Genomic DNA, 12,356 nt, shown 5'->3' on the forward strand with positions numbered 1-12,356 from the left:
TATAAACATAATTAAAGAATACTAAATGACTAACTCAACGAAACTTTTAGAAAATACTTGAAGCTATTAAAGGATTTAAAATTAAAAAAGTCCAACTTTAAAGCTTTCATATTTTTCAGATTATAAAAAATTTCCGAAATATTCTTTTTTTGTAAATATTTTTCATAGTTAATTTCGTACTACTTACAAAGCCCGATTTCAGCCCCCATTTTGTTTAATTTCTCATATAACCTAAAATTTTAGTGACTATGACGTTCTTTTGTTTTAAAACTAATATTTTTCAGATTAATGAAAAATTTCAGAAATATTCTACTTTTTTTGTAAATATTTTTCATAGTTAATTTTGTACTTAGAAAGCCCGATTTCAGCCTCCATTTTGTTTAATTTTTCATATAACCTAAAATTTTAGTACCTATAACGTTCTTTTGCTTTAATACGAATATTTTTCAGATTAATAAAAAATTTCAGAAATATTCTATTTTTTTTGTAAATATTTTTCACCCCCCATTTTATTTAATTTGTGATATAACCTAAAATTTTAGTACTTATGACGATATTTTTTTTTAAAGCTCCAATTTTCTTCAACCTAATAAAAAATAACGGGTTTTCACATTTTCTGTTTTGTTTTTGTTTTCTATTGTTAATTTTGACTTTATAAAACGTTATTTTGGTCGCCTTTTTGCCATTACTTAAGTTTTTTAAAAATGTAATATTCTTCGGAGTAATAAAAAATATCAGCGCTTTTCTACTTTTTTTCTTCATATTTTTCATAGTTAATTTTGTTCTTAGAAAGCCCGATTTCCGCCGCCATTTTGTTTAATTTTTGATATAACTTAAAATTTTTGTATTTATGACGATGTTCTTTTGTAAATATTCTCCAAAATAATTAGAAGTAACAATTTTTTTTATTTCTTTTTTTTTTCTTATAGTTAATTTCGGCTCAATTACTCATTTCAGTTTCAATTTTTGACATAACCAAAGTTTTTTAGTACTTATGATGATGGTCTCTTGTTTTATAATTCCAAAATTTTCCTAATTAATTAAAAATAAAAGATTTTTTATATTTATTTGTTTTTATTTTCTCTAGTTAATTTCGACTTTATAAAACTCGATTTAAGCCACCATTTTTTTATTTAGCAATTTTAAAAATTTGTTTTTGTCGCTCACTAATTTTTGTATACCTACAGTTTATTTCAACACTATAAAACATTTTTTTCTAATTTGCGTCTGAAAGAAAGCTTATTTCGATACCAAAACCAATGCTTTAATGAGCTATTTCAACACGAATTTGGGTGCTATAATAGACTAGTAAAATTTACTTTCTAAAGGTTGGTAATGGTGATTTTCAGCAGCGTGGTGTGCATGAAATATTTGCAGTATTCGTTGTTAATTCAACAAAATTTTGAAAAATATTTGACACTTCGAAAATCGGATCTATCAAACTTTGTGACATTTGTTACCACCACCTTAAAAAGTTCCTAAATTTTCAAAAATTATATTAAAAAAGTACGCAAAATGCGCAAAATGTAACAAAAAACGTCATTTAGTCTAATTTTAAAATTTTCGATTTTTCAAAAAAAAAACAATTTTTTGTAATCGCCTGAAATTTGTCCTGCCTATATTTTTACATTTCTGGACGAATTATAACTTCAAGACACCAAAAAAGTTGGTTTGAGCCATTGGGTCGTGTGTGTGTCTGTCTGTCTGTAAACAACATATCTCGAGAACGATAAAAGTTAGAAACTTGAAATTTGGTATGAAAGTTACTTGTAGCAAGGGGACGTAGCACGAAACATTTGGTAAAAATCGGTCGCACCGTTCGGCCGCAAAGACCAAAAATCAAAATTTTAATTAGGATGTTTTCCAAATAAGTAGGATAAGGAAAGTCGTGTGATGTTTTTTTCAGGGCTTACGTGAGGAAGTCGGCCACCTCAACTCGCGCATCCACGAACTGGAGTCCCAAAACCGCGCCTTGACCTCCATGCTGGTGCACCAGCTTCGCGGCGACACCCCCTCATCCCCCGAACCGCCCCCAGAGGACTCCTCCCTCCCCACCGTAATCAAACATTTCAACTCTTTCAACTCGGACGACACCTCCGAAACCGCTTTATCAAAATTCGAACGTCGTCTCTCCACAAACTCCGAAATCCTCGACACGAAACTCTCCTTCGAGGACAAAAAACGCCACCAGGTCCTCACGAAGCTCTGGACGGAGCTCAAAGGCAGCGAAGTGACCCCCAAAAGGCTCCTCGAAGCCCTTGGGAGTGTCGATTCGAGTCTGTGGGTGCAGCCCCAACGGCCCGTCTCGTTGAATCTCCATTTGCCCATCGTTCAAGCGACGAAATACAGGAGGAGTCGCCCCATTTTGCAAAGTAGTTCGAAGAGTGAGGAGGAGGCAGGGAATGAGTCGCCCGAGAGTGGGAATAGGGATGAGGGATACTCGACGATGTCTTCCGATGTTCAAGCCGATTTGACGAGGAGTGAAGCGATCCCAATGAGGGGATTGGAGGATTTGAAGGAGGACACCGACGAGACTGATATTACCACCGAAACGCGCCTTCTTGTGACTGACAATAAGGATCCTGACATACTTTACATTCCGTTCAATTTGCTGAATCTCAAGCCAAGGTGAGTGTTTTAAAAAAAAAAAATTTTTTTTGGGAGTAGAAAAAATATAGTTTACAACTCGGGTTGTGAAACAATTAAAGTACATAGTTCCTTACAACTGATTTAAATCACAAGTAATAATAATCATAAATCGGTCAGATATACGTTGTCAATGATTATATTTGGGTGTGTTTAAAGTTTCAATGTATTATTTGTTGAATTATTCTATTTCTGTATCAAAAACAAATCTATAGCAATTTTTTCTAATATAACTGAAACTCGATTCGGCAAAATAGTCAAAATTGAAATTATTGTTAATAAATATAGGGTGACTCATCATGAAGGTCTTGGACACTTTTTTGATATACTGATGTTTAATTTTTTTTTTTTTTTGGGAGTAGATGCGTTCTTTAAAAATGTATAGTTTACAACTTGAGTTGTAAAGCAATTTAAAGTACACTGTTTGTTACAACTTATTAAAATTACAAGTAATAATAGTCATGAATCTGTCAGATATACTTTGTCAATGATTATATTCATCCAATGATTATATTATACAGGGTGTTAAAAAAAGATCGTAAAAAAGTCTTATTAAACATGGGTCCGCAAAGTATCTTCTTAAATATTTTACAATCTTTTCTTAACACCCTGTATACAATTTGTACACAAAAAAAAACAATTTTGACTTGGTATTAAAATCGATTTAAACAATTTGTTTTTTTTTTAATTTCAAACAAAATTGTGTCATCTTAGCTAAGTCACCCTTTACATTTTTTGCTTTTTTTTCGTCAAAACTGAAAGTCTTTGAATGTCAGTTAATTTTTATTAATTACAGAGTGACTCGAAAAATGTAATTGTATCGATATCTGCCTATAGTAATTTTTTTTCAATTAATTTATTTCTTAGGTTTCATTAATTAAAATTTAATACACATAAAACAATTAGGGTAATATTAGCTGAATCATCCTATGTATCAAAATAAATTGACAGTAACATTTTCTAATATATGTAATTGAAACTTGATTTGCCATAATTCGGAAAATTAAAATAATTGTAGTTAAATACAGGGTGACTCATCTGTAATGGCTTTTATGTGTTTTATTTTTTCCTCAAAATATTTATTAAAAAAAAAAATTTATTTACTAAATTTTGTCGTTAATCTTAATAGAATTTAATCGAAGTATAGATTGATTCAGCAAAGATGTCCGATTCCTAAAAAGAGTATTGTGATCAAGAAATCAGTAATGTTGAAAAATAAAAAATAAAACAAGAATCAGAAAATATTGTTTATTGTAAGAATTTTTCCAGCTTTTTATTTTTGATTTGAATCTTCATTTTTCCCGAATCATTCTGTATATCGTACATTTAGCCCATTTTGGGTATTTTTTAGCTAAGTCACCCTTTACATTTTTTGCTTTTTTTTCGTCAAAACCGAATGTCAGTTAATTTGTACTAATTACAGGGTGACTCGAAAAAGGTAATTCGTCGTAATCTGCTGATCTTTGTGTCGATATCTGCCTATAGTAAATTTTTTTCAATTATTTTATTAGGTTTCATTAATTAAAATTTGATACACATAAAACAATTAGGGTAATATTAGCTGAATCATCCTATATATCAATAAATAAATTGACAGTAACATTTTCTAATATATGGAATTGAAACTTAATGCGTCATAATTCGGAAAATTAAAATAATTGTAGTTAAATACAGGGTGACTCATCTGCTGGCTTTTGTGTTTTATTTTTTCTTTAAAATATTTATTTAAAAAAAACATAAATGTTTAATTTACTGAATTTTGTCGTTAATCTTAATAGAATTTAATCGAAATTCAGTACAGATTGATTCAGCAAAGATGTCCGATTCCTAAAAAGAGTATTGTAATGACTGAAGAAATCAGTAATATTGAAAAATAAAACAAGAACGACAAAATATTGTTTTTTGTAAGAATTTTTTCAGTTTTTTATTTTTTATTTGAATCTTTATTTTTCCCGAATCACTCTGTATATCGTACCTTTATACCATTTTGGGTATTTTTTTTACACATTTTTCCTTTTGGAAAACATAATTTTGACTTGACTTTATAATTGATTTTAATAACTTAATAGCTTTTTTACTACAATTGTGAAATAATTCGTTTTTTTAACTTTATAATTTTTTATCCATCGATTTTCATTATACAGAGTGTCTGAAAATCATGAAAAATATTTTTTTGCTCGTTTCGGAGTGAGTAAATTTTACTTTTTTTTTACTACAATTGTGAAATAATTTGTTTTTCAACTTCTTAATTTTTTTATTCATCCTTTTTCATCATACAGGGTATCTCAAAATCATAAAAAAATACATTTTTTGCTCGTTCTCAGAATGAGTAAATTTTACTACAACTGTGAAATAATTTATTTTTTCAACATGTTCAGTTTTTTTTCACCATGCGTCATATCTTTTGGATTTTTTTCACTATACAAAGTGTCTCAAAATCATGAAAAATAAATTTTTTGCTCGTCTCAGAGTGAGTAAATTTTACCGTTTTTTTCACTACAATTGTGAAATATAATTTGGTTTTTTAACTTTTTTAATTTTTTCACTATGCCTTATTTCTTTTGGATTTTTTTCACTATACAGAGTGTCTCAAAATCATGAAAAATAAATTTTTTTGCTTGTTATTAGAGTGAGTAAATTTTTCCTTTCTTTTTACTACAATTGTGAAGTAATTTATTTTTCCAACTTTTTTAATTTTTTCACTATGCGTTATATTTTTTGGATTTTTTTCACTATACAGAGTGTCTCAAAATCATGAAAAATAAATCTTTTTGCTCGTCTCAGAGGGAGTAAATTTTACCGTTTTTTTTACTACAATTGTGAAATAATTTGTTTTTTCAACTTTTTTAATTTTTTCACCATTTCTTTTGGATTTTTTTCACTATACAGAGTGTCTCAAAATAATGAAAAATCAAATTTTCTACTCGTTTTCTATTCAGAATGTGTACCTTTAAGTTTTTTACTACAATTATGAAATAATTCGTTTTTTCAACTTTTTAATTTTTTTATTCATCTTTTCTCATCATACAGAGTGTTTCGAAATGATGAAAAATAATTTTTTTGCTCGTTCTCAGAGTGAGTAAATTTGACTACAATTGTGAAATTATTCTTTTTTCAACATTTTCAATTATTTCACCATGCGTCATTTCTTTTGGATTTTTTTCACTATACAGAGTGTCTCAAAATAGTGAAAAAACAAATTTTTATTTGTTTTCCACTTAATGAGTAATTTTTAGCTTTTTTACTACAATTGCGAAATTATTAATTTTTTCAATTTATTCAATTTTTTTACTATGCGTCAGATCTTTTGGATTTTTTCACTATACAGAGTGTCTCAAAATAATGAAAAATAATTTTTTTGCTCGTCTCAGAGTGAGTAAATTTTACATTTTTTTTTACTACAGTAATTGTGAAATAATTGATTTTTTCAACTTTTTAATTTTTTTCACTAAGCGTTATTTCTATACGGAGTGTCTCAAAATAATGAAAAAACAAATTTTTTGCTTGTTTTCTACTCAAAATGAGTAATTTTTAGCTTTTTTACTACAATTATGAAATAATTCGTTTTTACAACTTTAATAAAATTAATTAAATTTTGATCTCTATACTTTTTTTCTCATGTTATTGTTAATTTAGACTGTTGGGAGGAAAGTTTTGTATGTATTTCTGTACTAAACTTTGTTAATATATCCTCCGAGTGAAAATGCCCTCGGCCCTCTCCGATCACCTCTTGCGTTACCTACATTCTCAGGATTAAAGCTGTTATTTTCTCCCTTGATACACAAATAACTATTTCACAACTTTTTTAACATTATTAATAATTTTCAGGAACAGTTACCCTCCCGGCAAAGAGATGTTACCATTTCAACACATCATGCGAAGTTTCTCCGACTCGCATCTCTGTATCAAAATAACAACAGCCCCAAGTCCTTGCTACAGCATCACGTCGCCTATTTCTAGCAGTCCTTCGATTTTTCTCCTTGATATAACCGACAAGAATCCTTTGCGACGAGCCAAAGCCACTAGCACTTTATGGGGTATTAATTTTTCCAATTAATTCATATTGTAAATAAAATAGTATATGCAAACCTCGATGGCTACATTTCCCAGCTTGTGCGTAATATACTATTTCACCTTAGGTAACACCAATTTCGAAATCTGTGATGATTCTTGGCCCAGCCCGACCGAAATGGAATGTTGTCCCACATGGGACGCCGAATACATCCAGCAATGGTTGCGTCTCGACGACACCCGAACCACCCTTCAACAGCAACGCGATTTACTCGAATTGGAATACGACCGCGCCGAATTAGAAGACTGGAGTTTGAGTTTATCAAACGACGATTTACGCGAACAATGCAAACGTATCGAGGCGGTAACGCCCTCCACCCTCCCCAGCATCCAGGAGAACAACGCCCTCGAGCTCGAAGAGGACGCCAATGAGTGTCTTTGGAACAACTCGAGCTATCTCATGGACAAAGAAGGCCGCGAATTGGTCACACTCCTCATTGGCGAGAACGAAAAACAGGCGTGGCCGTACGCCACGCCCCGCTCACCGGATTGGTCGAGCGGCTCGTCCGAGGCGGAGACTTTCTCGAAACGATCGTCGGCGGCGCTGAGCGACGACACCGGGGAACTCCCCGGTACCGATTTCACGCGCGACTTTTACCGATTGGTCAAATTCGAGAGTACGAAAAGTCTCGCGTCGACTTCGTCGAATTGTGACACTTTTCACAATGTTTTAAATTTAAAAATGGCCGATCCAACGAAAGACTTCAGTATTGAGGGGCCTGGTGACGAAAATTACGTCACATTGAAGCAATTATGCGAGGAATATGCGAAAAAAGACGAACAAAATATCGCGTATGCTGATGAGGTGTGTTTGGTCACCCCTATCGATGTCGAAATAAGTGAGAATTGTTCGAATATGGCCGCCCTACCGGTTGATATATGCACTAGTGTAACCTCATCGGTTATAACCGATTCGAGTGACGTTTCAACGAGTACGATAATTTCGAAAATACCGCGCCGGAAACGCGATTCGAAATTGGTGGTGGCGCCATCTATACCGAAAAAAACCGATGAATTACCGAAACCAAAGAGTAAAATACCGAAAGTGAAACAAGGCCAACATCATGTGATCACGTCTGAACGACTTCCGCAATGCACTTCCGGTGTTATAAGTAATATTATTGAAGGCCCTCCCCATCGTGCTGTAAGTTTTCATGAACGTGCAACTTCGAAAGATGTGATTGATGAGTTGAATCGTATGATTAAAAATGGGGAGGAGCCACCGCCGCCGGTTGGAGGGGAGAAGGAGGAGGGGTCAGGAGGCGGAGCGAATAAGTTGGATGAGGGGTGTAGAACGACGGGGTGGGTGCATGTGGAGAAGGATATAGATTTGACGGATCCGAAGGTGTGTGTTTTTGAATCACCCTGTATAGTGAGGCATACGTTGGCAATGATTATATTGTCATCGTATACTACTTTTTTGAATCACACTGTATGTACTATAAATTACGTGAAGTTTTTCGATCTGCAATAAAGAATAGTTTTCAAAATTAAAAATTCAAATATTTGCGTTTTTTGTATTTTTTTTAATTAATCAAATTAAAAAGATTTTACCACAAAATGGTACTGTTTTCAACTATTTTTCTAAATAATGAAAATACAATTTGGTTTCGAAAACATCAAAATTTTTGAAATTTTTTATTTTTAAAATAGTTTTTATACAGTATGTACCGAAAATTGGTACACATCACTGACTTTTTCAAAATATTTTTTTTAAGTATGTCAATGTATAAATTTAAAAAATGACCCCAAAAATATTTTTTTTAATTTCCATTTTCTTTCAATTCAGTTTTAATAAAAAAAACCTTTCAAAAAAAATTGCTTTTCTATTATACAACATGTACCGAAAATATGTACATATTTTGACTAATATTAATATTGAAACAATATTTTTATTGTTTCAATTTGAATTGATTTTAATATTTTAATAAAAAAAAATTATAAAAAAAAGGTTTTCATATAATATACAGCGAAAATTGGTACAGATCACTGACTATTTCAAAATATTTTTTGAGTATGTCAATGTGTAAATTTAAAAAAATGAACACGAAAAACAAGTTTTTTTTAATTATTATTCTGATTCAATTCAATTTTAATAAAAAAAGTTAAAAAAAAAATCGCTTTTCTATACAGCATGTCCAGAAAATAAGTACATATTTTGACTATTATTAATATTGAAACGATTTTTTTATTGTTTCAATCCAAATTTAATTAAAAAATAATTTTTAAAAACGGGTTTTGTATAATATACAGCGTGTTCTGAAAATTGGTACACACACTGACTATTTCGAAATCTTTTTTTAAGTATGTCAATGTGTAAATTTAAAAAATGAACACGAAAACAAGTTTTTTTAAAATTACTATTGATTCAATTCAGTTTTAATAAAAGAAACCTCTCAAAACAAATCACTTTTTTATACAGCATGTACCGAAAATAAGTACACATTTTGACTATTATTAATATTGAAACGATATTTTTATTGTTTCAATTCAATTTTAATAAAAGAACGGTTTTCATATAATATACAGCTTGTACCGAAAATTGGTGCACATCACTGAATTTTTCAAAATATTTTTTCTAAGTATGTCAATGTATAAATTTAAAAAATGAACACGAAAACATTTTTTTTTATATTTGTATTCTGATTCAATGCAATTTTAATAAAAAAACCTCTCATAAAATCGCTTTTCTATACAGCATGTACCGAAAATAAGTACACATTTTGACTATTATTGATATTGAAACGATGTTTTTATTCTGTTTCAAATCAATTTTAATAGAAAAAATATAAAAAGCTATTTGCATATAATATACAACATGGACCGAAAATTGGTACACATCACTGACCATTTCCAAATCTTTTTTAGATATGTGTAATGTGTAAATTTAGAAAATGAACACGAAAACAAGTTTTTTTAATTTTTATTTCAATTCTATTTTAATAAAAAAATTCACAAAAAAATGCTTTTCGTATAGCATGGACCAAAAATAGATACACATTTTGACTATTATGTCTAAATTTTAAAACTTAGTACTAAAAAGTCTTTAATCTGTTTCAACTCAATTAAAAAAAAAGTATACAAAGAAACGGTTTTCGTGTATACAGCATGGACCGAAATTTGGTATCCATTTTGGTTATTTAAAAAAAAGCGATTTGGTATAATCATTTTCTATGATACAGTGTGTCTCCTAAATTTGCAAAAATCTCCGTTTTATTCTTGTTTATTTAAATTTTACGAGTAAAAAACTCATCTTATACATCGTGAACCGAAAATTGGTACCCATTTCTACTTGACTATTTTTCTCCAATTTTTTTTCTTTTTTAGGCCAGGGCGAACCTCCTCGACGTCATGATGGCCTCAGTCTCTAGTGACTCTTCCCCCACTTCGTCATGTGGTGGGAGCGTAGCGAGTGACTCAACGGAGGATCCCCCCGATTACGGCCATTTGCACCGAATCCATCGTTTTCATCGGCAGAAAAAAGGTACTTTAACGCTTCATTAATTCATTTCCAACATTATTTATTTTTCTTTCGGGACTAATTAACCCACCTGCTTGAATTTTTATTACACTAACCCGCATGCTTGATAATTTTGGCAGAAATCGAAACGAGAAAGCAAGTTTGAGTCCCGAACATAGTACCAGTACGTTCAGCTCGATGAACTGCTAGTTGTTGTTATCGAAATTTATTTCCTCTATTCTCCTCTGTTCTAGTAGGCTTAGTGATCGTTTATTTGACACGAATCGCAAACGGCATTCCAGAAAAAAAATTTGGTGGAATTATCTAGAAAAGATGTAAGGAGTGACTCGAGTTAGTCAAAATCCCGGTTTGGGGATTCCCCGAATTTCCGATATGTGAATTATATGCTTTTTGGAATGCGTGTTTTTAAATGATGAAACGGCATTCCAAAAAAAAAAATTTCAGTGGAATGGTCTAGAAAAGATCTAAGTAGTGTCCTCCGATGGTCAGAATTTTGATTTGAGGATTCCCCGAATTTTCGATATGTGAATTATATACTTTTTGGAATGCATGTTTTTAAATGATGAAACGGTATTCCAAAAAAATTTTTTTTTAGTGGAATGGTCTAAAAAAGATCTAAGGAGTGGCCCACGATAGTCAGAATCGGGATTTGGGGATTCCCCGAATTTCCGATATGTGAATTATATGCTTTTTGGAATGCGTGTTTTTAAGTGATGAAACGGCATTCTAAAAAATTTTTTCGGTGGAATGATCTAGAAAAGATCTAAGGAGTGTCCTCCCATGGTCACAATTTTGATTTTGGGATTCCCCGAATTTCCGATATGTGAATTATATGCTTTTTGGAATGCGTGTTTTTAAGTGATGAAACGGCATTCTAAAAATTTTTTTTCGGTGGAATGATCTAGAAAAGATCTAAGGAGTGTCCTCCGATGGTCAGAATTTTGATTTTGGGATTCCCCGAATTTCCGATATGTGAATTATATGCTTTTTGGAATGCGCGTTTCTGATTGGTGTTTGGAGCGAACTGTACAGTAAATGTTGGGGATTTCAAGCTTCGACCTCGGCTCCGTGCACCCCCATCACCGAGACGGCCGTCTGATAATTTGGCGTCGTTGCAGCGAACGCCGCCCGTCCCGAATTGGCAGTAGTCCGAGCGGCGACGGCCTCGAGGCCCTCAATTATAGGCCGGCCCGACTTCTACGTCCGCTACGGCGCAAAGGAAATGGAAGCTGTCGCAAGTTTCGACTTCCTCGACGAATTGGACGAAACTCCTCCCCTCACAGCCAACCACGTTTAATTTATTTACGTCGTATTTATTGTCTATATGTAAATTGGTTTAATAGACTTGTACTTTTTTGACTTGTTTTATTATTTAGCGACGAGTAGCGAGCTTAGATAAGACTGTACATAGGTTATAATCGTATTTTTTTTATGAACTTGGGATTATTCAAACGAAACGAATTATGTGTAGTACACTCAAATGTACTTTTGTGATATAATTGAATTTCATAGTGGACGTTATATTTAACCGATTTTATGAATGCAAGGGTGAGGGCCTAGAAATTTGTGATCATTTCATTTTGGATTTTTTCAGTAGCGGTGCAATAAATTTTCAGATTTTGCGTGAAATGATCACGTGGCTAATCAAAGCAATTTTCATGGTAGATACAGATGTTGAGGTTATGTATAAACTGTGTGTAGAGTGTATTTTTATATAGGGTACTTATTTATATTTAGTACAAATTTAGACATAAATACATTATTATGATTCAACGAGTTTTATTTTTACCCCAAAAAACCCCAACTAAATTAATATATTCAGAAAAAAAATCTTCTTTTTTCAATAGATGAAAAAATCAAGTTCGCCTTGTATTTTAAAAATAAATGACGGTGCAAAAGTAAAAAAAGTACACATGATAGATTTTACTAACACCTATGCGTGTGCAAAGTTTCAAAAAATTACGTTGAGCAGTTTTTAAAATATGTGATTGGGACCAAATTTGTGACCTCCCTGTATACATTAAAAAAATGAGTCAGAATTTAAACGATTTATACATTTTTTTAAACTTTTTAATAGTGGAACAATTGTCAAATGCCACTTGAGATTTATCTGTCACAAAAAAAATTAAGTTTTTGTATTTTTACAAATCACGCGCAT

General features: G+C 31.6%; 1 protein-coding gene across 3 annotated transcripts in view; it reads left to right on the forward strand.

Annotated features, from left to right (window-relative positions):
* LOC123011170 overlaps positions 1–11,971 on the forward strand; it is a 97,660-nt gene extending 85,689 nt beyond the window's left edge. For 2 of the 3 annotated variants that reach the window (XM_044408494.1, XM_044408511.1), the window contains 5 exons: positions 1,907–2,628; positions 6,475–6,683; positions 6,786–8,062; positions 10,045–10,201; positions 11,317–11,971. In XM_044408494.1, coding sequence (XP_044264429.1) covers positions 1,907–2,628; positions 6,475–6,683; positions 6,786–8,062; positions 10,045–10,201; positions 11,317–11,495 — 2,544 coding nt within the window. In that variant the 3' untranslated portion in view covers positions 11,496–11,971. Of the gene's footprint in view, positions 1–1,906; positions 2,629–6,474; positions 6,684–6,785; positions 8,063–10,044; positions 10,202–11,250 lie in introns of all 3 variants that reach the window. The other variant, XM_044408502.1, reaches the window with a different exon arrangement.
* The last annotated feature ends 385 nt before the right edge of the window (positions 11,972–12,356 follow it).

This window comes from Tribolium madens, unplaced genomic scaffold (assembly GCF_015345945.1).
Source record: "Tribolium madens isolate multiple individuals breed KSU strain unplaced genomic scaffold, Tmad_KSU_1.1 Scaffold_19;HRSCAF=116;Tcas5.2_LG9, whole genome shotgun sequence".
NCBI lineage: Eukaryota > Metazoa > Arthropoda > Insecta > Coleoptera > Tenebrionidae > Tribolium > Tribolium madens.